The following is an 18,607-nucleotide window of genomic DNA, read 5'->3' on the forward strand; positions in this document are numbered from 1 at the left end:
CCCTCCCATCAGAGTCCCACGGAAGACTCCGTGGTGGGGTGGACAACGGAGCCCTGGGCCCTCTTGGGCAGGGCTTCTGCCTCTGTTGGTGCACGCGTCTCCTCCCAGGGCCCCACAGGTGCCTGTGCGCTGTGTGTGGAGGGAGGGGCTGCACAGGCCCCTGGACGGGCAGCCGGCGGGGTGGGGACACTCACCGGCAGTGGGGGGTGGCTGGGCCCCTCCCAAGGCCTCTGAGGGTGGGTTTGGGCCCTTCATGGGCCTGGGGACGGCATGGCCCGCTGGGTCCAAGAGCCTCTGCGTGCGCCCTAGCACAGTGATGGACTCCAGCTCGGGGAGGCGCCCACCGGAGGAGCCTCTCCCACAGGGAAGTTCCTTGTGGAGAGGATCTGCCACCAGGGTCCTCCCGACAAGGTCCTCTCGGACCCATCTCATCACTGGGGCTGCGTTTCTGGGAGATCAGCGATCTGCAGGCCAGGGCGGGGTGACCGTGCGCCTTCCTGTGGAAGCCCGCCGTCCGGCCCGGAGCCAGCATCCGGGAGGCGCTGGGAGCAAAAGTGGCCCTTTGGCCAGGGCGGGAGGGCCTCCCTGGGACACCAGCCCCACAGCCCTCACGCGTCTGCCGCCGCCTCCAGGCCGGCGAGGTGGTGGCTATGTGACTAGGCCGTGCAGCCCAGGTGGCCTGGCTGGCACCCCGCGCTCCTGCCCTGCCCCCTCACTCACACATTCCTGGTGCGTGAGCTCAGCGCTGCTCTGAGGAAGTGAAACCTGGCGCTGTTCCGTGTGTCACTGGGAGGGCGTGGGCGTATGCCACGGTGACCCCCTGGTTGGCCTGGGCCTCTACTGGTCCCCTTCCTGCTGTCCATCAGGATATTTGGGGCTAGAGGAAGGGAGCTGTGGAGCCTCCTCTTCTGCCACGGGGAGGGGCTGCGCTCATACACCACCCTCGCCGGTGTCAGCCGTGTACCCGTCACGGCAGCTAGAAACCATATACGGACAGGGCGCATGCGCGTACACGCCTGGCGCTCCGGCAGCAGGAACCCAGCTGCCCTTGCAGGTTCAGACCCCCTTCTGTTCCGAGGACACGGCCATCCTCCAGCCTTGCTCCGCCCTGACGCGGGGCTGCGCCATCCCCGCCGCCCACCCTCTGCCCACAGCCCCTCGCCGTCTCCCCCGGACGCCGCGCCCTCATTAGCTGCTGCCTGTTAGGTGACGTCTCCAACCCCACTCCCAGGTGCTCCTTGGATTGGATGCATTCAGACTTGGGTTCCCCACTGCAGTGTCCCTAAAACCACTGACCTTCGTCCTGCCCTCTACCCCCTCCCGCCCCCAGCCCCACATTGCCGGGGCCGGCCCTCTGCCCCGCCTTCACTCAGGTTTCTGAGCAGCTCCGAGGGGTCTACGGCTGCGTGGTCTTGGCTACAATCTGGGCTCCCCTGGGGCAGCTGGAGGATATGTTTCCAAGAAGCAAACGTACTTGGGTTGACTCTCGGCTTCCCCGTCCTGCCCGGGAAAGCGGGCGTCCCCACCATGGGCTGTTCGTGCACCTTCCTGTCTGTTCTTACCTGCCGCCTCCCTTTACCCTGCTCCTGGCGTCCTGCTCCACACCAGCAGACCCTGCCGCGGGGCCTTGGGTCTGCCCCTGCCTGTGGCTCTCTGCTCTCAGCCACAGTCCTGTCTCCCCTGTGCTTCCACTCGACTGAGAGCCCCCTTCCCCATCTCTGAGGGAGCCGTGTCCTGCTGTCTTGTTCTGCCGCCCAGTGTGTGGTGTGGGACGTTGGCCCCGTGGGGACGGAACTTTGACGAGGTGACTGCTGCGTCCCCGTGTGTTCCTCAGCCCGGTGCAGCACCCGGCAGGTGCCCTCACCCTTGCTGCATCCAGGAGGGAAGGAGTACTTGTCCCGTGGACCCCGGCACTTGTTGGGCGTGTTTCCTTCCCAGGTTCCCTGCACAGCGTGGAGGGGTGTGGCCCAGCCCTGGCAGTGAGCCCCTTGGACCTGGGTCTCCATCCTGCTCTGTGCTGACGCCCCGGCCGCACGGCAGGGTGGGCGATGGAAAACACAAGTATGGGGTTTTCTGGAGCCCACACCCCATAGCCCTTTTCGGAACCTGCGTTGGTCCTGCTGGCCTAGAGGAAGGAGCTGGGGACAGAAAGGTGTCCCGTGGGCCAGGCTGGGAGGGCGAGGGCACCACTGTGTTCATGCGGAAGCACCTGGGGCTGCGGCAGTCTGCCCACGGGGCCAGGCCGCTTCCCCGCCCGCGCTGTCTCTCCCTTGTCTTCAGGAGAGACCAGACACGTATCACAGGAAGATGTGGGATGTGGCCACGGCCTTTCCTTAAAAGTTCTTGCAGTGTCCTCACTGGCGGAGGTTGGCAGCTGGCCGTCAGGGCCCGTTACCCGGGGGAGCTCTCATTTGGCCGTTGTTTGCGTGCGCCTGTTTTTATGCCTTGTAATTAAAACATTCATTTGGCCTTCGCAGTGAAAACCTAATTCCTTCGGTCTGAGAGCTGGTGGTGGTGGCACGAGGCTCGAGTCCGTTGGGTGCGCGGACGGAGCCTGTTGGGTCCTTCCTGGCGCTGTTTGCCGTCAGCCTTTAATCAGAGCTGGTGCTTGGTAATTGACGTGTTGAGTGAGGATCCTGGTGGGAGGGGGCTCCAGGCCGGAGGAGCCTTTTGTGTGCGGCCTGCGGGGGGCCCTCCTCGCTGACTCAGCCCTGCCAGACAGGGTGGCGGCCCCTCTGCGCAGCGTGTCTGAGCCCGGCTGTGTGCTGGGTGCTGCCCACGAGGCCGGCGTGTGCTCGCTTGTGTCATCCGCGGGCCCGATGCAGCGGGATCTGCTCCTACCCCGCTGTGCAGATGTGCAGGCTGAGGCCTGGGGCCTTCACCAAGGACACAGCTGGGACTGGACTGGGGCCTTACCATGGCTTTGTGGTCTCCGCCCTGGGTGTAGCACCTGCGGGATTCTTCCCTCACTGTTCTGATGCCCGGAGCTGCCCGGTGGCCCGTGCCCCTCATGCTATTCTCTTCTCTGTTTCAGACCATCATGGAGCAGTTCAACCCCAGCCTCCGGAACTTCATCGCCATGGGGAAGAACTACGAGAAGGCGCTGGCAGGTGAGGCCCGCGGCGGGTGGGGGCTGTCTCCGTGGATGCACAGCTCCCGGGCCTGATGTGAAGGGAAGGTGTTCCCAAAACACGACTTGGCGGAGGGAGGGCGGAGGCTCCTTACTCTGGAGGCCCGCGACGCTCAGTGCGCACCGCGCGCCGGGGCCAGGAAGTGCCGGGGCGGCTGCAGCCCTGGAGATGGGGGTCGGGGGTCGGCCCTCGTGGCTCAGGCCGGTGACTGGTCCTCTCTGGAAGGCGTCGTCCCAGGACATGGCTCGCCTCCCTGTGCTTCCTCCCCGAGCGGAGTAATTTCTTTCCCAGCCGTGTAGTGTCGATGTCCTTGTGGTGAATCCGTCAGGGCCTGGCTGGGGGATGGGCTCACATGCCCTTGTCCCTGGATGTGAGGCACAGGCCCCCGCCTGGGCTCCCCACGAGGTTCTGTGGGGACTGTGGGTGGAGCCGGCTGTAGCCCCTGCCTGTTTTCCTGGACTGATGGGACAAAGCCCACTGGCCACATCACACTGTCCCTCAGCTGCCCTCCATCTCCCCAGGCCAGCCAGGCCTCTGCCCACTTGGCTTGCCCTCCATCTGTTCCAAGGAGCCCACCCGTCCGGGTGGCAGACAGCTCCAGCCGCTGGGGCTTGGAGCCCACACGCGCTCTCAGGCTGCAGAGAAACTGTGTGCTTCATTGAAAGCCACCTGAATAGAGTTTGATCAACTGCCCAGTTGTAAGCCCCTAACCGGGTTCTGGAGAAAAGAGATTAGAAATTGTAATTATGCTTCTGGCAGGTGCTCCCCGTAGCCCTGCTCTAGAGGGGCTCCGGCTTCCCTTCAGCCTGAGGGCACTGGGGGCTCCTCTGATGAAGGGGTGAGTGGGCACACCTGGGGTCTCGAAGTGTCCACATCCCGAGGGTAGCTCTGCCGCAGGCAGCAGGCAGCAGGCAGCAGGCAGCAGGCAGCAGGCACCAGAGCCTGGTCCTGGGAATCCGCAGGCCCAGAGCTTTGGTCCGAGTCCCGCGCGGTCAGGTTTGCCTCTGATTAAAGCAAGAGGCGCCATGGGGTTGGGGCGAGGCCTTCCGCCCGCTCTGAGCATGTCACTCCCAGGTACACGTCTCGCTCTGCAACCGGGGGCAGTGACAGAGCCCCCTGCCAAGGCTGGCTGGGGAGTCTCCCTGCCCCTGGCTTTGCAGGTCTCTCGCCCGGGGCTGGTGTCTCATGAGAACATTGCGACCACTCCCCGTGGTCGGGGCGGCACCCTGCAGTTTGACTTGAATAGCTCAGGACGTGAGTGGACACCGTGTTCTCACGCGGGAAGGGCTCTCACGATGGGAATGAGGGAACACCGACAACAAACAGCTCGGGTCCTGCCTCGTGGGAGCCTGCTGGGCGCTGGTGCCACGGTCCTGTCACTGCCTTGCCAGGGAAGTAACCGCCCCTTCTTTCCTCCCTCAGGTGTGACGTATGCGGCCAAAGGCTACTTCGATGCCCTCGTGAAGATGGGCGAGCTGGCCAGTGAGAGCCAGGGCTCCAAAGAGCTTGGTAAGACCCCCAGGGCCTCTGAAGTCGCCAGGTGTCCCCAGGTAGATCTGGGACCCTGTCCTGTGTCTGGTCCTTCATTGATTTGGGGTTAGGTTTTCCATGTCCATTAAGAAGAGACTCCCTGAAGTAGCAGTCACCCTCGCAGCTGGCAAGGGCTGTGGGGTGCACACCCTGCTGAAAGTGGGGTGCCCCGGGTGGCTCAGGGTCCCCTGAGGAAGTTTGGGGACGAGGAGACAGATCCGTGTTTATAGGGATTTGTGGCAAAGCCTGAACGGCCGGTGCAGGGACCGTGTGAAAAGATGGACTCAAATGATGGCATTTAGTGACGTTGGGGAGGCGTCCCTGGTATGAAAACAAGGAGCCAGTTTTGTAAGAATACCAGCGAGGGACGTGGCTGCCACACGCAACTCGGGGACCTCGCTGGGCCGAGAGGAGGGAGCAGGCCAGATGCCCCACATGGGCCGGGCTGGACGTGGGCCTTTATTCAGCATCCAGAAAGCCGCGGGTCTGCAGCTCTGTGGCTCTGGAAGGAAACTGGCCTGCTGGGGACACAGAGCTGATCTGCCCTGGGCGGCCCCGTGAGGACTTGGAGGTGGGGGAGCCATGGTGGTCGGGCCTGTAGGCTCAGCCTGGCTGGTGCCCTGTTGGATGTTTGGGGTGAACAGAGGCCTGGATCTTTGGTGATTGGCAGTGGGCAAGAACCAGCTTGTTCCTGAGCTCAGAGGCCCTGCATGGGCCCTGCCCAGCGCTCCTGTTGTTCCTACCACAGGCCCAGTGAGTGGAATTAGGGGGGCGGGCTGCACCTGCCGTCATGGCAGGATGTCCCTTCACCTCTCTGGGAGCTGCTGGGGGCTCCGGCCTAAATCAAGGAGCTTCTGGTTTGCTTGTGGGTTTTGGAAATCTCTCCAGGGGCTCACTGGGGTCCATCACCAAATGGGAGTCTCTGTGCATGTCAGCAGGGGTAGCTGGTGAGATGCCAGCGTAAAGGAGACCCCATTTCCTCTGCTTCCAGCAGTTCTGACACCAAACGTGGGTTTTCCCACAGTTCAGATCACTTCTCACACTATCCCTGGGGTCAGGACAGACCCACTGGTTGGGGTCCTGCCCTGAGACTGCCCTCACCACAGAGGCCAGCGCAAGTTATGGGCCTTCTGTCCCCACACTTCTGATTTGGCTACAGTTTGTGTTCCCGCCACCCTGTCCCCAGGTTTGGTAATTTGCTGGAATGGCTCACAGAACTCGGGGCAACGCTTGCTTTATGTTTATCATAAAGGCCGTGATGCAGGATGCAGTGGGCAGGTCCATGAGGGCACAGGAGCCTTTGTCCCCGTGGAGCTGGAGTGCACACCCCATGTGGGTGTATCCATCACCCTGAGAGCTATCCAGACCCCGCGGTTTAGGGATTTCCAGGCACCACCAGTTGTTAACCCAGCCTCCAGCGCTTCTCTCCCTTGAGGGTGGGGGTGGGACGGAAAGTTCCTCTTCTAACCCCTGGCGATCTTTCTGGGGATCAGCCCCACCCAGGCTCCCACCCACAGTCACCTCCCTAGAACCGAGGATGCTCCTATCACCTGGAGATAACAGGGATGTAGGATCTGCGTCAGGAGCCAGGGCAGAGACCAGTGTGGCTTTCTTCTTGGTCGCTGTCATGCCAGCCCTGCTCTGGGAGTTGAATTTTTCCTTTTTGTAATGGATTTATCGAGACTTAATTCACATGTACAACTGACCACTGCATAACACAATCTGGTGGTTTCTGGTATGTTCATGGGGCTGAAGACCATCACTGTCTAGTTCCTAAACATTTTACTCACCCCCAAGATGCAAGCTGTCGCCATTAGTAGTCACCCCCACCCCAAAGCACTGATCTGCGGCCTGTCTGGACTTACTGCTTCGGATGTTCCTGCAGTGGAGTGGAGCACTGACCCACTGTGACTGGTCACATCTGACTTCTCTTACTTAAGGTCATGTTTTCGAGGTACACGTGTTGTAGCGCACGTCAGAGCTCCGCTCTTTTCATAGCTGAGTAATATTCCGCCGTGTGGACTCCAGGGGTTGCTTCCACGTCTTGGCCGGGTTCAGTAGCACTGGAGTCAGCGGTCAGGCACAAGTGTCTGTGTGGACATTTCTTCGTGTGAGCCTGGGATGGGAACCACCGGTCATGCAGTCGGAGTTGAATTTCTAATAAAGCAGTGCACACGCTGGTTTAGAGACGAGCCGCCTCCCCCAGCCTGGCTGCCCTGCCCGAGGCCCGCTTGTCAGCCCTGTGTGTCATCTGCCTGTGTTTGCTTCCATATATATGAACAGGCGGGTTTGCGCTGTTTTTTCTTAATTTTGGACACTGTTTAACGACTCTTACTCTAGAAGATCTGGATTTAGCATTTTTACACTGTCCCTTGTTCCCCCAGTAGAATGGTGACCACTTTTGCTTTAATCAGTGTCTGGTGTAGCATTTGCGAGGTGGTGACAGGAACCCTTTTCTCAGCTCAGAGGGACCAGCCTGATCGCTGACGGCGTGATGAGGTGGACACGCGTGTGCACGCCTGCCCGGGCGGGATCGGCCCTGTCGCCCCCTCCCCGTTCCCCTTCCCCCATGTCCCCTTCCCTCGTGTCCCCCTTCTGTGTCCCCACTCCACGTCCCCCATGCCCGGCAGCCACTGCTGTGCTTTCTGCCCGAGGTCCAGCCTGCACTCGCCCGCATTCACGTCTGTGAAACTGCAGCATGTGCTGTGCTGTGGGTCTGGCCTCTCTTATCTCGTGATTGTTTTGAAAGCCACCCCTCCAGACCACGTGCTTTTGCGCTGTGTGGACGCGCCCGGCGGTTCGTGTGCTCTTCCATGGACGGACGCTTGAGTTCCCAGTTTGGGGCGTTCCCACATCTGCGTTTCTCCGTGAACGACTGATGTCTGGCATCTTTTCGTGTGTCATTTGGTGAAGTACCTGTTCGGATCTTTGCCCCTCCTTCTGTGGTTGGATGTTTGTCTTGTGATTGAGTTGTGGAAGGTCTCTCTGTGTTGTAGGGAGAGATGCTCCATCAGATACGTATTTTGCATATTTTCTCTCCCAGTGTGGTTTGCTTTTCATTTTTGTAATGGTGTGTTTAAAATAGGTACGTTTGATTTTGATGAAGTTCAATTGAGTGATTTTTTTTTCCAGAACTATAGCCTGTGGTTTCTGTTACTGTTCGAGAACTTTGTTTTTTCTGAAGTTAATAATTGCCTCACTTTTTCGTTTGCTTAGCTGTCTGTGTACTATCATTAACTCACTCCCAAAGCTGAGACCACGCTCTGGGCCCTTCCCTGCTGGCAGCTGCCCCGTTAACCTGGCTGCTCCTCCCCCGGGAGCTTGCCTCCTGGAGCCAGTCCTGCTCCGACCCACCGGGCTGGCAGCTGGGCTGTGCTGTGATACCCCTTCTCTATACTGGGACCGAGTTTTCTGGGCCCCGGGTCCCGTCTTACTCCCACAGTAGGAGGATCAACCTTCCTTCTAGTGGCTCTTAAGCAGGAAAGTGGGGAGTACGTTTCTGGGCCCGGGTCTGTCTGCAGGTGCTGCCTTCCCTGGCGCTGATGGCTTAGAATTCCAGGTGGGAGGCTGCCCTCCCTGGGACTCAGGGTGTCAGCCCCACTGTCCTGTGACTCCCAGTTCCTGTCCTCAGTGCCGTTTTGGCTGATTTTTTTTTTTAAATGTAAGTTTTTTGTTTTCCCTCCTGGAAGCTTTTGAGATCTTTGTCCTTGGGTGGGTATTTCACAATTTCCAGATACGCTCCTGCGTTTGTTGGGGGAGGTTCCGAGGGGGCCTGGAGAAGACAGCATTCCAAGGGTGGGCATGGCGTGTGGCCTCCAGGGTCCAGGGGGAGGTAACCAGAAACCTAAGCTGCGACCCTGACCCGTGGTGAGGACATCGGGGGCGCCGGAGGGGCAGAGGGCAGGAGCAAGGATGGGACCAGAAAACAGGGTGGGCAGAACGAGGTGCTTTGGCGGAAAGGATCTGGTGGAGGAGCAGCGGGCAGGGACTGGGGCTTCAGGCTGCGGGAAGCTGGGTTCATGCTGCCTGGCGTCACGCCAGCCGTGCTGCGTGTTCACTGCCGTAGAATATTCCACGAACGCGAGAGGAACTCGTATCCTCCCTTCTCTCCATCACCTCTTGGGTTACTCCTGGTGGATTCTGCTCTGCATGGGCTGGCCCGTGGGACTGACACCGAGCCCTGCCGTGGGGTGACTTGGTGCCGTCCTGCGGGACCGCCTCCAGTGTGATGCCCTGGGGCTCTCCCTCTGGGCCCTTCTGTCCCCCCAGGGGACAGCAGTGAGCGGGTGGGCTCACACCCGCTTTCAAGGATCCTCTTCTCGTGCGCCCGCTGTGTGGGTGAGCCCTGCCCAGCAGGCCACCTGACCCCCAAGCACTGAGGCACCGGCTCCGCTGAGGAGCCATGGTCTTCCAGGCCCTTCCAAGCTGCTCACCTCTGCTCCCTGCCATGAGGCCCTGGTAGAAATTTGAGACCTGGGGCCCTTGGCTGGAGTGTGGAGGGTTTGGGGTTTGGTGGTACGTTTTGGCCGCTGTTCCTGTGAAACAAGTGTCACTGTGTCACTTTCTTTGGAAACGTTTTCTTCCCGGATCCTCAGTTCTTCGGTCTCGTTGACTCTGCCTGTGGCCCTGGGTGTCTGTATGCGCTCCCCCTCTCCAGAGGCTGGTCCAGATCCTGGAGGAGGGGGCTGTGCTGATTCCCAGATGACTGAGTCTGGGATGTTCGTCCCCAGGCTGCTTGGTCTGGGGTGTGGCCTGTGTTTATAGGTGTCTTGTTATGTTTGAAAAGAACACATGTTCCCCGACTGTGGTGCGGGGTTCCCAACTGTGTTCAAATCTTCAGCAATTTGACCTCGTTTAGCAGCTGAAAGAGCGTTCCTTCTACTCTCCAGGGTGGTGGGCCCGTCTGTTTCTTTGTGGTTTTTGCTTTATGTGTTTTCCGGTTGTGTTACTGGGGGCGTAAACTGTATGTCATGTCGGTCGTGTCTTCCTGAGGAGCGGAACCTTATCATGCAGTCGCCTCCTCTGTCCGCGCTAGCCCAGCTTTCAGACTTCTGTTTCGCGCTGTTTGGTTTCCTCTGCCCCTTCCTGTCTGCAGTCCCGGAGTATTGCTTGTTTCTGACCGGTTTCTCTTCGGCCGACTTTCTCCCCCAGGGTGGGAGGGAAGGGATGGGAGGTCCCTGCTGTCCCAGGGGTGAACCAGAGACCTCAAGGGGTGAGTGCCTCCTGGGCAGGGGGCGCTCTGGTCGAGGTGTGTCAGCCTGGAGGGAGTCTCCCAGGCCAGGCGCTGGGCTCCGACCAGTTAGTCTGGGTCCTGGCACACCGCACAGCATGGGGGCTTTGTCTGCTGTCTGGTTGATGACTTACTGCTTGAGTGTGGCCCTTGGTGGCTGTGGGTCAGGGATTGCCAGGCAGGCAGTGGCAGGGACCCCGGCCCCTCCCCACTCCCGCTCCGTCCTCTGTGCGGATCCCTGCCCAGTTCTTCCAGTTCTTCCTCCCTTTTCTTTCCCATGTAGGGCAGGAGCCTCGGGGCTAACTCTGCTCCCTGGGCCCACAGCCCGTTAGGACAACGTGGGACCCTCGTCTAACCGCTGCACCCCCTCCCCTTCTGCACCTCCTCACTGTCTCCCACAAGCCTTGCACCGCGTCCTTCTTGCGCAGAGAGAGGGTCCTGAGCAGCACGTGCGCCACTGCCGTCAGCCCAGCACTGGCTGCTCAGAGGTGGACCCCATGTTGCCAGAGCAGAGGCACTTGCGACGCAAGGTCTCCTCCTGCGAGGTCGGAGCCCAGTCGCCGCGCTGCAGCCCAGCAGCTGCCCCTTTGTTCCTGCTCCCCGTGGAGAGCGAGTGGCCGCCCTGCCTTTGGTCCTGCGGCCGGGAGGCGGCCTCGGGCAGGGGCTCCAGACCTCACAGAGGAGACAGCCTGTCATCTTCACTCCGCTCGGCGCCGGCTGTGCTTTGATAGGCTGCTTGGTCGGGGTGCCGGGACGCCCGTGTTCCCCACCCTCGCTGCCCTCTCATCCGCACCAGTGGCCACCCACACGCACGGTTGACTTACCTCCCCGACCACCACCCTCGGCTCTGCTGGCTCGCCTAGGGCCGCCCCAGGCAGGCATGGCCATGGAGTCCGTCCTGCCTCTTTGATCGGTGTACATGGGGTGGCTTTTCCGAGGCCATGTCCTGCTTGCCTTCCTCGCAGTTTTCTGTGTGCTGGGGCTGGCCAGCAGCTCGGGGCAGTGGGGGTGTCCCATCCGGGTCCGAGGCTCCAGGCCAGTCCCTGGTGTGTGCAGAGCCAGGACGTGGCCCAGGGGAGGGTGACCGCCCATCACTGTGGCTTGCGGGTGCTCATGCTTCAGCAGATAGACCGTGAATCTGGGGACTTGCTAAGATCTGGGAGTGAACACGTCTGCTTCTCCTGCTCCTTGCGCTGGAGTTGTGGGTCGGGGGCAGCCAGGGTGGGGTGCATCCACCTCCCACCATCCTCCTGACTCATGCAGCCTGAGATGCCGGTGGCCTGATGAGGAACACGGTGTGGAGTGTGGGTATTTCTGGAGTGCTCTGACATGGACTTTGGGGTCTCCAGGTCAGGCCCCTTTTGCCCTGAAGGGGGACAGTGCAGGAGCCACCCTACCATCCTGGGCGTGGTCAGCAGTGCCCTGTCCTTTCCAGGCTCTCCTGCTACCTTAAACTAAGTCACTGGACCTCTCAAGCCACATCAAAGCAGAAAGAGCAGATGGAGAACCCACCGGCTGGCACAGACCAAGTACGGCTGTCTCGTCTGCCCACGACACTGCTCCTGTGGAGTCCCTGATGGCACCTCCTTTCTTCTCTCAGCCTCCGTGGGCGCCGTCGGCAGGCCCGGCCTTGGCCATGGGGCTGGAAGCACACGTGTTCCCTGTCCAGGCGGTGGACGGGCTGGCTTCCGGGCCCTTCATCCCACCGTCGCAGCCACTGGAGAATGGGCCTGGCACAGTCAGCCCCTGTTGTCACACTTGCTCCCCAGTGCTGGCTCCGGGGGCGCCACGGTGGACATTGCTCTGGTTCTTTGTGTGGGGGCCACTGTGCAGCCCCCCCGACAGCCGTGCCACCGTTGACAGGAGCCCCCAGGGAGCTGCTCACCTGAGCACTCCCGCCCGCCGGGCAGCCGCCTCTTCTCCCAGAGCGACTGCTGAGTTGGGGCCGGGGAGGGAGGGGGAGCGGAGGCCGATGTGCTTGGGCTCCGGGTACAGCGTGCGAACATGGGCAGGTGACTCGGGTGCTGTGCCAGCATCACTCATGCGAGGAGAAGGTCTCCTCGGCTGTCCTGTGGCCCTCCCTGACTGTGCAGGAGGCTGAGGGTACAGGTCCTGTGGAATGTTCTAGACTTTGCAGGGAGGAGGCACTAACGTGAGGCCGCAGTAGCAGCGAGGGGCACGGCCTGCCCTGAGCCCTCCATTTCCCTCGTGTGTGGCCGAGCTGCACGCTGGGCCCGTCCCCCCCAGAGCCTCTGTCCGGCCTCCGCCCGGGGCCTCGCCCTGGCTGTCTCGTCCGTCCACGGCTGTGGGCCTGTGGCTGAGCGGCTCTTTTGCTTGGCCCTCCTGGCCGTCTCCCGGAACCTCTGTTGTGTTCTCTGCCTTTGAAGAGCCCGCTTGTTTGTGATTCCGGGCGTGCGTGAGCTTGCAGCGCCCTAGGCCTGAGCTCGCCGCCACCTGCAGACAACCCCTGCCATACGTGCACCGGCACCCAGGGGAGAGGCCAGGGCTCCCTGCTGGGCGCGGCCATGAGCAGGAGGTGACTCCCCTGCACCTGAAACCGGGCCGGGTTTGGCCACGGAGTCACCAGGTTAAGGTGTGGCCCGGCCCCTTCCCTGGCCTTCGGCTGCCGCCACACCTGGCTACCCGAGCGAGGTGCAGGGGCGGGCAGCCCCGTGCCGCCTTGGGGGCTCGCCCCGTGGGACTGGGCTGCCTCTTCCGGTTCCTTTTCCATGGCGGGGGTGCTCCGCGGCGGGGTTGGCCCGTCCCTGCGTGCGATGTCACAGACGTGCAGGCGGCCCTTGAGACTGCTGCCAGGTGACTCTCTTGGCAGAGGTGGGTCTGAGCTGGTGCCCAGGTGCCCGCCTGGTCGGCCCCAGTGCTCTGCGAGGCCGGAAGGTGGTCGGGCCGCACCACGGCCCCTCCCGCATCAGGCAGGGCTGTCCGCACCTGGCCGGGGAGCCCGAGCTAGTCCCAGCTTTCCCTGCCGGTGGGTGATGACAGTCTGTCCACGTGATGTCAGACCCTGGCAGCAGGACCCGCCTGTGACTGCTGAACCCTCCTGACAGAGGCCGCTTGGAGGCCTTAATTAAAGCCACACAGCGGGAACCATGTTGATTTCCCATGGCACACGGAAGGGGTGTCCCTTAGCCACCAGGAGCAGTGTCGGGCACAGGCCGTCACCAGAGCCCAGGGACGGAGGAGTCCCTGCTCTCCTGGCCTACCTTGGGCCGTGTCAGTCGACACCAGTTTTTTTGGGGCATCTCTGTCCTCAAGCCCAGCTCTGTGCAGACCCTAACCTTGGTGCTGCCCATGAGAGGGGCGGGGGTGGTCGTGGGGGGGGTCCTTTCTCAGGGCCCTTGGACTCAGATGCCTGGTGCGAGGGGCTGGGGGCTCCAGCGTGCCCACCTCGCCCTCCCTGATGACCTGGGGCGCTTTGTGGGGCGGGATCGAGCCTTGGTCAGGGGAGATTCGGCAGCGTGCTGCCTGGATCTGCCTGTTTTGGCGGCCTTGGGAACAGCAGGAGAGGTGGCTCAGCCTGTGTCCGTGCTTCATCGGGGTCCGAGGGCCACTCTGGGGCGGGAACGTCCACAGGGAACAGCAGGGTGTGACTGGTGACCCCAGGGTCTCTGGCCTGGTTCCTGGGGATCCTGCTTGGGAGGAGGGAGGGGGTTCTTCAGCCGCAGTTCATTCTGAACTTGGTTCTGGTGGCGAAGTGGGGCTGGTAGGGTCTGTGAGGACCTGGCTGGGGCTGCTCCCACTGAGAGGGGAGCATGTCACCTGCCCCGGGTCCGCAGCAGGAGGCTCGCCCAGGCCTTTAACACCCCATCCAGCCGGGCCATGAAGCTCTCTCGCTGAGGCCCGAGGCCCCGCCATGTCTTCTCTGAGCTGTGCTGCGTTCTCAGTGCGTCAGGGAGTGAGGCGGAAAGCAGCTCCTTCGTTTACCCTCCCACCAGGAGCGGGCAGCCATGGAGCCTCCCCCACATGCAGGGGCCTGGGGTGGGCGCAGGTGCCGGTGTGGGGGCCTGTGTGGCAGGTCTGTGCCTGTTGCCGGGGTGCTGGCCCCTGGGTCCCCGGCGTTGGCAGGAGGGCAGGCGGGTCAGAGGCCCTGTGGATGCTCTGACCGCAAAAGCCTGGTCATCTGGCGGCTCATCCTCTCCAAGTGGATTTGTTCCCGTTTGTGTCTCGTGATTTAGAGCAAGTTGTTGCCCGAGAAACTGTCCCCAGGGGAGCTGACATCCACTTGGCCGGGTAATCAGGGCACAAGTGGGCAGGTCAGTGGTGAGCCAGCACTGCTGATGCGGAGAGCCCCGTGGCACATGGGGAGGAGGGGACCAGCAGCACCTCCCCAGCCTGGGGTGCAGCCTCCCCAGGCCGCTCTGACCCCTGGAGGGTGGCCGCCCTAGGGTAAGGGTCAACCACGCCTTCAAGCTCTGGGCCTGGTCTGCCCGCCCCTGGAGGTCCAGGTGGCCTCCTGCGCCAGGGGTTGCGGTTCACCCTGCCTGGTGGCCTTGGCCGCTCACATCTTTGCTCCGGGTGGGAACGTGGGGAAAACTCTGTGCTCTGTCCACACCATTTCCTCGTCCCCTCGAGAGTGGCATCAGGCAGGAGAGAAAACGGCATCTGAATAGTGGTGAGGCCAGCGGGTAGAGAGTCTGCTGAGATGAGTCTGGTGGACGAGTCGGGGGGAGGCTGCTGCAGGAGCCTGGCTCAGCCAGGGCCCGGCCTGTGGGGAGAGGACTGACCCAAGTCCCTGCCAAGCCTGTGTCCGCCTCCACGTGCCGCCCAGGCTCAGCCCATGCATTGCACGCCCTGCTGGCTGTCCCTGTAAAGCTGCCCCCACCCTGGGCAGCCAGCCTGGAACCCCGGGTGCCATGTGTGACTATGGATGCCTGAGGACACGTGGATCAGCCAAGGACGCGTCCAGGGAGGCTCAGGGCAGGCCTGAGGCTCCGGAATCTGAGCAGACTCCCGGTGTGACCGATGCCGGTCCATGACCTGACCTGGAGCAGGCAGGGCGGAGGCTTGGGACAGGGAGGGGGCCAGCCCGGACAGTTTGGCCGCGTGTGGTCGGCCTCTCCTCTGCCTCGTTACGTGACACCCCATTGCCCAGGCATCCAGCTGTGGACACAACACTGAGGGTGAGAGGCCATCTGGACTCTCCCTGCTTCAGAGCGGCTATTCAGGAGGGTCACTGTCACCATGTCACCATCATCACCATGGCAACAGCTATCGATTCTTCTCCTGGTTACCCCTCTGGCCACCTTCCATTTTTGCCTTTTTTGTAGGCAGAGGAAGTACCTGCTTCTCCCAGGGAGGAGCTAGTGGCTTCCAGGCCCTCAGGGAGGACGGTGGGGTTGGTGGCTGATCCTGAAGGGGTCCCTCGGCACTGAGCCCTGTGCCCCATCCCAGGGGCTCTCATGGCACCGTGCCTGCAACCCCTGGGCTGTGTGTCTCTGTGCTCCTGCCTTGCCCAGGCCTGTGCTGCTCAGCTCGGAGGCACCTTTCCGCTCCAGAAGGTGCTGGAATAATGGAGCGTCACAGATGCTTGCTTCAGAGGCTCCAGGAGGTGACGGGCGCTCCCAGCCAGGCTAGAGCCGCTGACCTCTTGGCTCCGAGCCCGCGGCCACCAGCAGGGAACAGGAGCTCTGGCTCCTCCTGAGATGACAGATCCTCGAGAAACGAGTGTTTTGGCACCCTTGGTGGCCGCTGGTAATCAAAAGGCGCACCATGACTGCTGGGCAGCAACAGTGCCTCCTGCTCATCAGATGCGAGTCCAGCTCCACGGAGATGGGGCTGGGGGCCTTGTCTCCAAAGGAGGATCAGATGCCTTCTCTGCGCCGCCCCAGCACCACGAGGGGCTTCTGGGCTGTTCCAGCACGCAGCTCTGCCTGGGAGGAGGTGCGGCTCGCCAGTGTCCTCACGTGGTCCCCCAGCTCCACCCCCCCACCTTGGGCTCCTCCAGCGAGGGGGGCGGGGTGGCCCTGGCTTGACCTGTCTTGCTCAGGGAGCTGGGGGGCCCTCCCAGACCATGACTCGTGGCCCCACCCCCTCCTCCCTCACGTGACACCTGCACTGGTCAGTCTGGCCGCAGTGCCAAGGAGCATTGGCCTCCCTGATATGACTCTGTGGACGTTCTGCTCTCAAGTCCACCTGGGCCACAGCCTTGTGGCCACCCCACCTGGTGTTCCCGTGAATCTCCGGCCCCCGCCTGACTTGTGAGGACGCCAGCAGCCAGAGAGGGGGCACTCACTCCCCTGCGGGTCCGGGAGGGCTTCGGCCCTCACAGGTGCAGGCAACAGCCCTGGGCTGCCCTGCCCTCTGAGCTAGCTTCATTTATGGCCGCATCGGGGCTGACTGCCCTCTGAGCAGTTTCACCGCCAGCGGGGGGACGACGTCAGCTACTTTGGAGTTGGGGTGAGGGCCTCGTCAGGCAGCCCTTGCTGGGGGAGGGACCCTCCCCAGCCACAATCCAGCTGCTCCTGGGGGCTAGTCTGGATGCCATCCTGGAAGCCAAGTGCTCCAGGAGCGCCTGGCATGGTCTGGGAGCCCTGGATCTCCCCCAGGTCGGGGCAGCTGGGGAGCTGGTCTCTCATCAGCACCCCCCACGTTTGTACTGTTGCCAGAGATACCCCCTTTCTCCCCTGCACCCCAACACTGCCTTTATGGGAGCCCCCTGGGCTCCTGCCACAGGGCCCGGGCAGTGTCATCTTCACAGCTGGGGCCAAAGGCCGGCACAACCCTCACACAGTGGGAAGGACACAGGTGTCGGGGTGGGGTGGTGAGAGACCAGGCGGGCACTTGGTCTCAGCCCTTACTGTCACCAAGGATGAAGAGCATGGCGGGGTGGGACGGGCACTGGTGGAGCCCGCCCCTTGAGCAGAGGTGGGTGGTGCCCTCCTGCCGGCCCAGGCCAGGCTCCACGCTCCACGGGGGGACAGACACGCATGTGGGCTATGGGCTTCTCCTGTCTCCTCACCCAGCCTCTGAACCGCTTCACCTGCCGTCCTGCTTAAAGGTGGAGGGCGTGCCTGGCAGGACCGCTGATGTCAGGTGGAGCTGTGCCAGGATTCCTATTGTCACAGTCACAGGGGACTTGTTTGCTTGGCCCCTTCTCCGGGGCGAGGGCCGGCCCCAGCCTCTAATCAGGATGCACATGTTCTTCCAGATTGAATCCTGGGATGAGGGACAGACATGCACAGGCAACCACGAGACAGTGAGGCAGCCCAGGCCTGGAGCCCTTTCCCTGCCGACACCTGGACTGTTGGGACCTGTCGCCCCACAGGTGGCGCTCCCTGACGGGCATCCCCAGCCAGTGGACGGCGCCAGGATAGAGGCTGGTCTCTGCCCTGGGGCTGGTCCTGCTGTGTGGCTGGGGTTCCAGAAGTCCTGCCCTACACGTGTTGGACTCTCCCTTCCCCCTCCCCTCTTTCCCCTTCATTCCTTCCCACTGCCACCCACTTCCCCATCCCCTCTGCACTTCCTGCCCCTCCCCCAGCCAGGTCTCAGCCCACCCGCTCCCTCCTCCAGAGGCTGACACTGCCTCCTGTGACCTCCCTTGCCAGGCCTCCGGCTTCCTCGGTTGATCTGCTTTAGGAATTTCACCTGTTGCCCCGGACACTCTGATCTGGAGGCGATGCTCACCTGTGTGTTGTATGGACCTGGCTGTCCGTGCAGCGCACCGTTATGCGGGCATCAGCCGGGCCCTTACCGGCTTCATTCTGTCTGTCGCTCACCTTCCCTGGGGGTCAGCTCAGGCCGCTGGCCATTTTCAGCAGAGCTGTCAACAAGCCGATTTCCCTTGGGCCTGTGTTGCTTTGGCAAAAATGTGTTATTTGAAGCCTAAATAGGTGTTAACTCAGACCCTCCAGATATGCCATCCTCGCTCCTTTGGGATTAGGAGTTCACGTGAGGGTCCAGGAGGGGCCCTCGGCTGGAGGTTGGTCCACCCTCGGCCAGAACAGGATGGGGCGCTTCACAGATCTGTCCGTTGCCAGTCTGTGAGCAGCCGGACCCCGGGGCCCACATCCCCCCTACCCACCCCTTCTTGTTCCCCCTTCCCGGGTTCACACTCCCTGTCAATGTCTTGTCATTTGCAGATTATAAGAACATGTATTTTTCATACAGAAAAAAAAAAAAGCCAGAAAGCAGCTTGAATCTTTAAAAGTGTCAGCGTCGTGAAAGACGCAACAACAGTGAGGAGTCTCCTGGGTTAGGGACTCCCGACGCCCGGAGGGAGGACGGGAACTGGTGCCGCTGAGCGCGCTCCTCGTGACCCGTGGTTAGGCCTGTTCATGCCCGCCTTGTTCTGGATGCTCTCAGGGCAGTGCTCAGGTAAACAGGGTGCGGAGCTACTGAGAGGGCTGGAGGGCCGCGGGTGCGGTCCCGGGTTCGGGGAGAGGGCTGGGAGCCTGGGGAGGGGCCGGGGGTCCCCGCTCTGTTACTTTCTTGGCTTTCCCGCTGTTTGGAAGGTGGGGCTGGGAGGGAAAAGTTCTGTCTTCTGAGCACAGATGAGAGCAGGCTCTGGCTGGAGCCCTCTGGGTGTGGCCGGTGAACCGGCTGTGATTTGCGTTAGCTGCTTGTCCGCCTCTACCCGGAAGAGAGGGATCGGGTGCCGGAGGCAGGAGCAGTGGGGAGGGTGCCGGGTAGCCAGCCCCCCGGGCTGTAGGCTGGTCACCTTTGTCCAGATAACGGCAGTCATATCAGGATACCAGCCTAC

The 18,607-nt window shown here is 62.1% G+C and overlaps 1 protein-coding gene across 16 annotated transcripts in view; it reads left to right on the forward strand.

The window, feature by feature from the left end:
• Positions 1 to 18,607, forward strand: part of BAIAP2 (BAR/IMD domain containing adaptor protein 2) — a 60,581-nt gene that overhangs the window by 11,367 nt on the left and 30,607 nt on the right. For 14 of the 16 annotated variants that reach the window (XM_074343930.1, XR_012499682.1, XR_012499683.1 and 11 more), the window contains 2 exons: positions 3,035 to 3,110; positions 4,554 to 4,640. In XM_074343930.1, the coding sequence (XP_074200031.1) occupies positions 3,035 to 3,110; positions 4,554 to 4,640 (163 nt within the window). Of the gene's footprint in view, positions 1 to 3,034; positions 3,111 to 4,553; positions 4,641 to 7,467; positions 7,569 to 13,541; positions 18,223 to 18,607 lie in introns of those variants that run through there. The other 2 variants (XM_074343937.1, XM_074343936.1) reach the window with 2 other exon arrangements.

Source organism: Camelus bactrianus, chromosome 16, assembly GCF_048773025.1.
Source record: "Camelus bactrianus isolate YW-2024 breed Bactrian camel chromosome 16, ASM4877302v1, whole genome shotgun sequence".
NCBI classification, from domain to species: Eukaryota; Metazoa; Chordata; class Mammalia; order Artiodactyla; family Camelidae; genus Camelus; species Camelus bactrianus.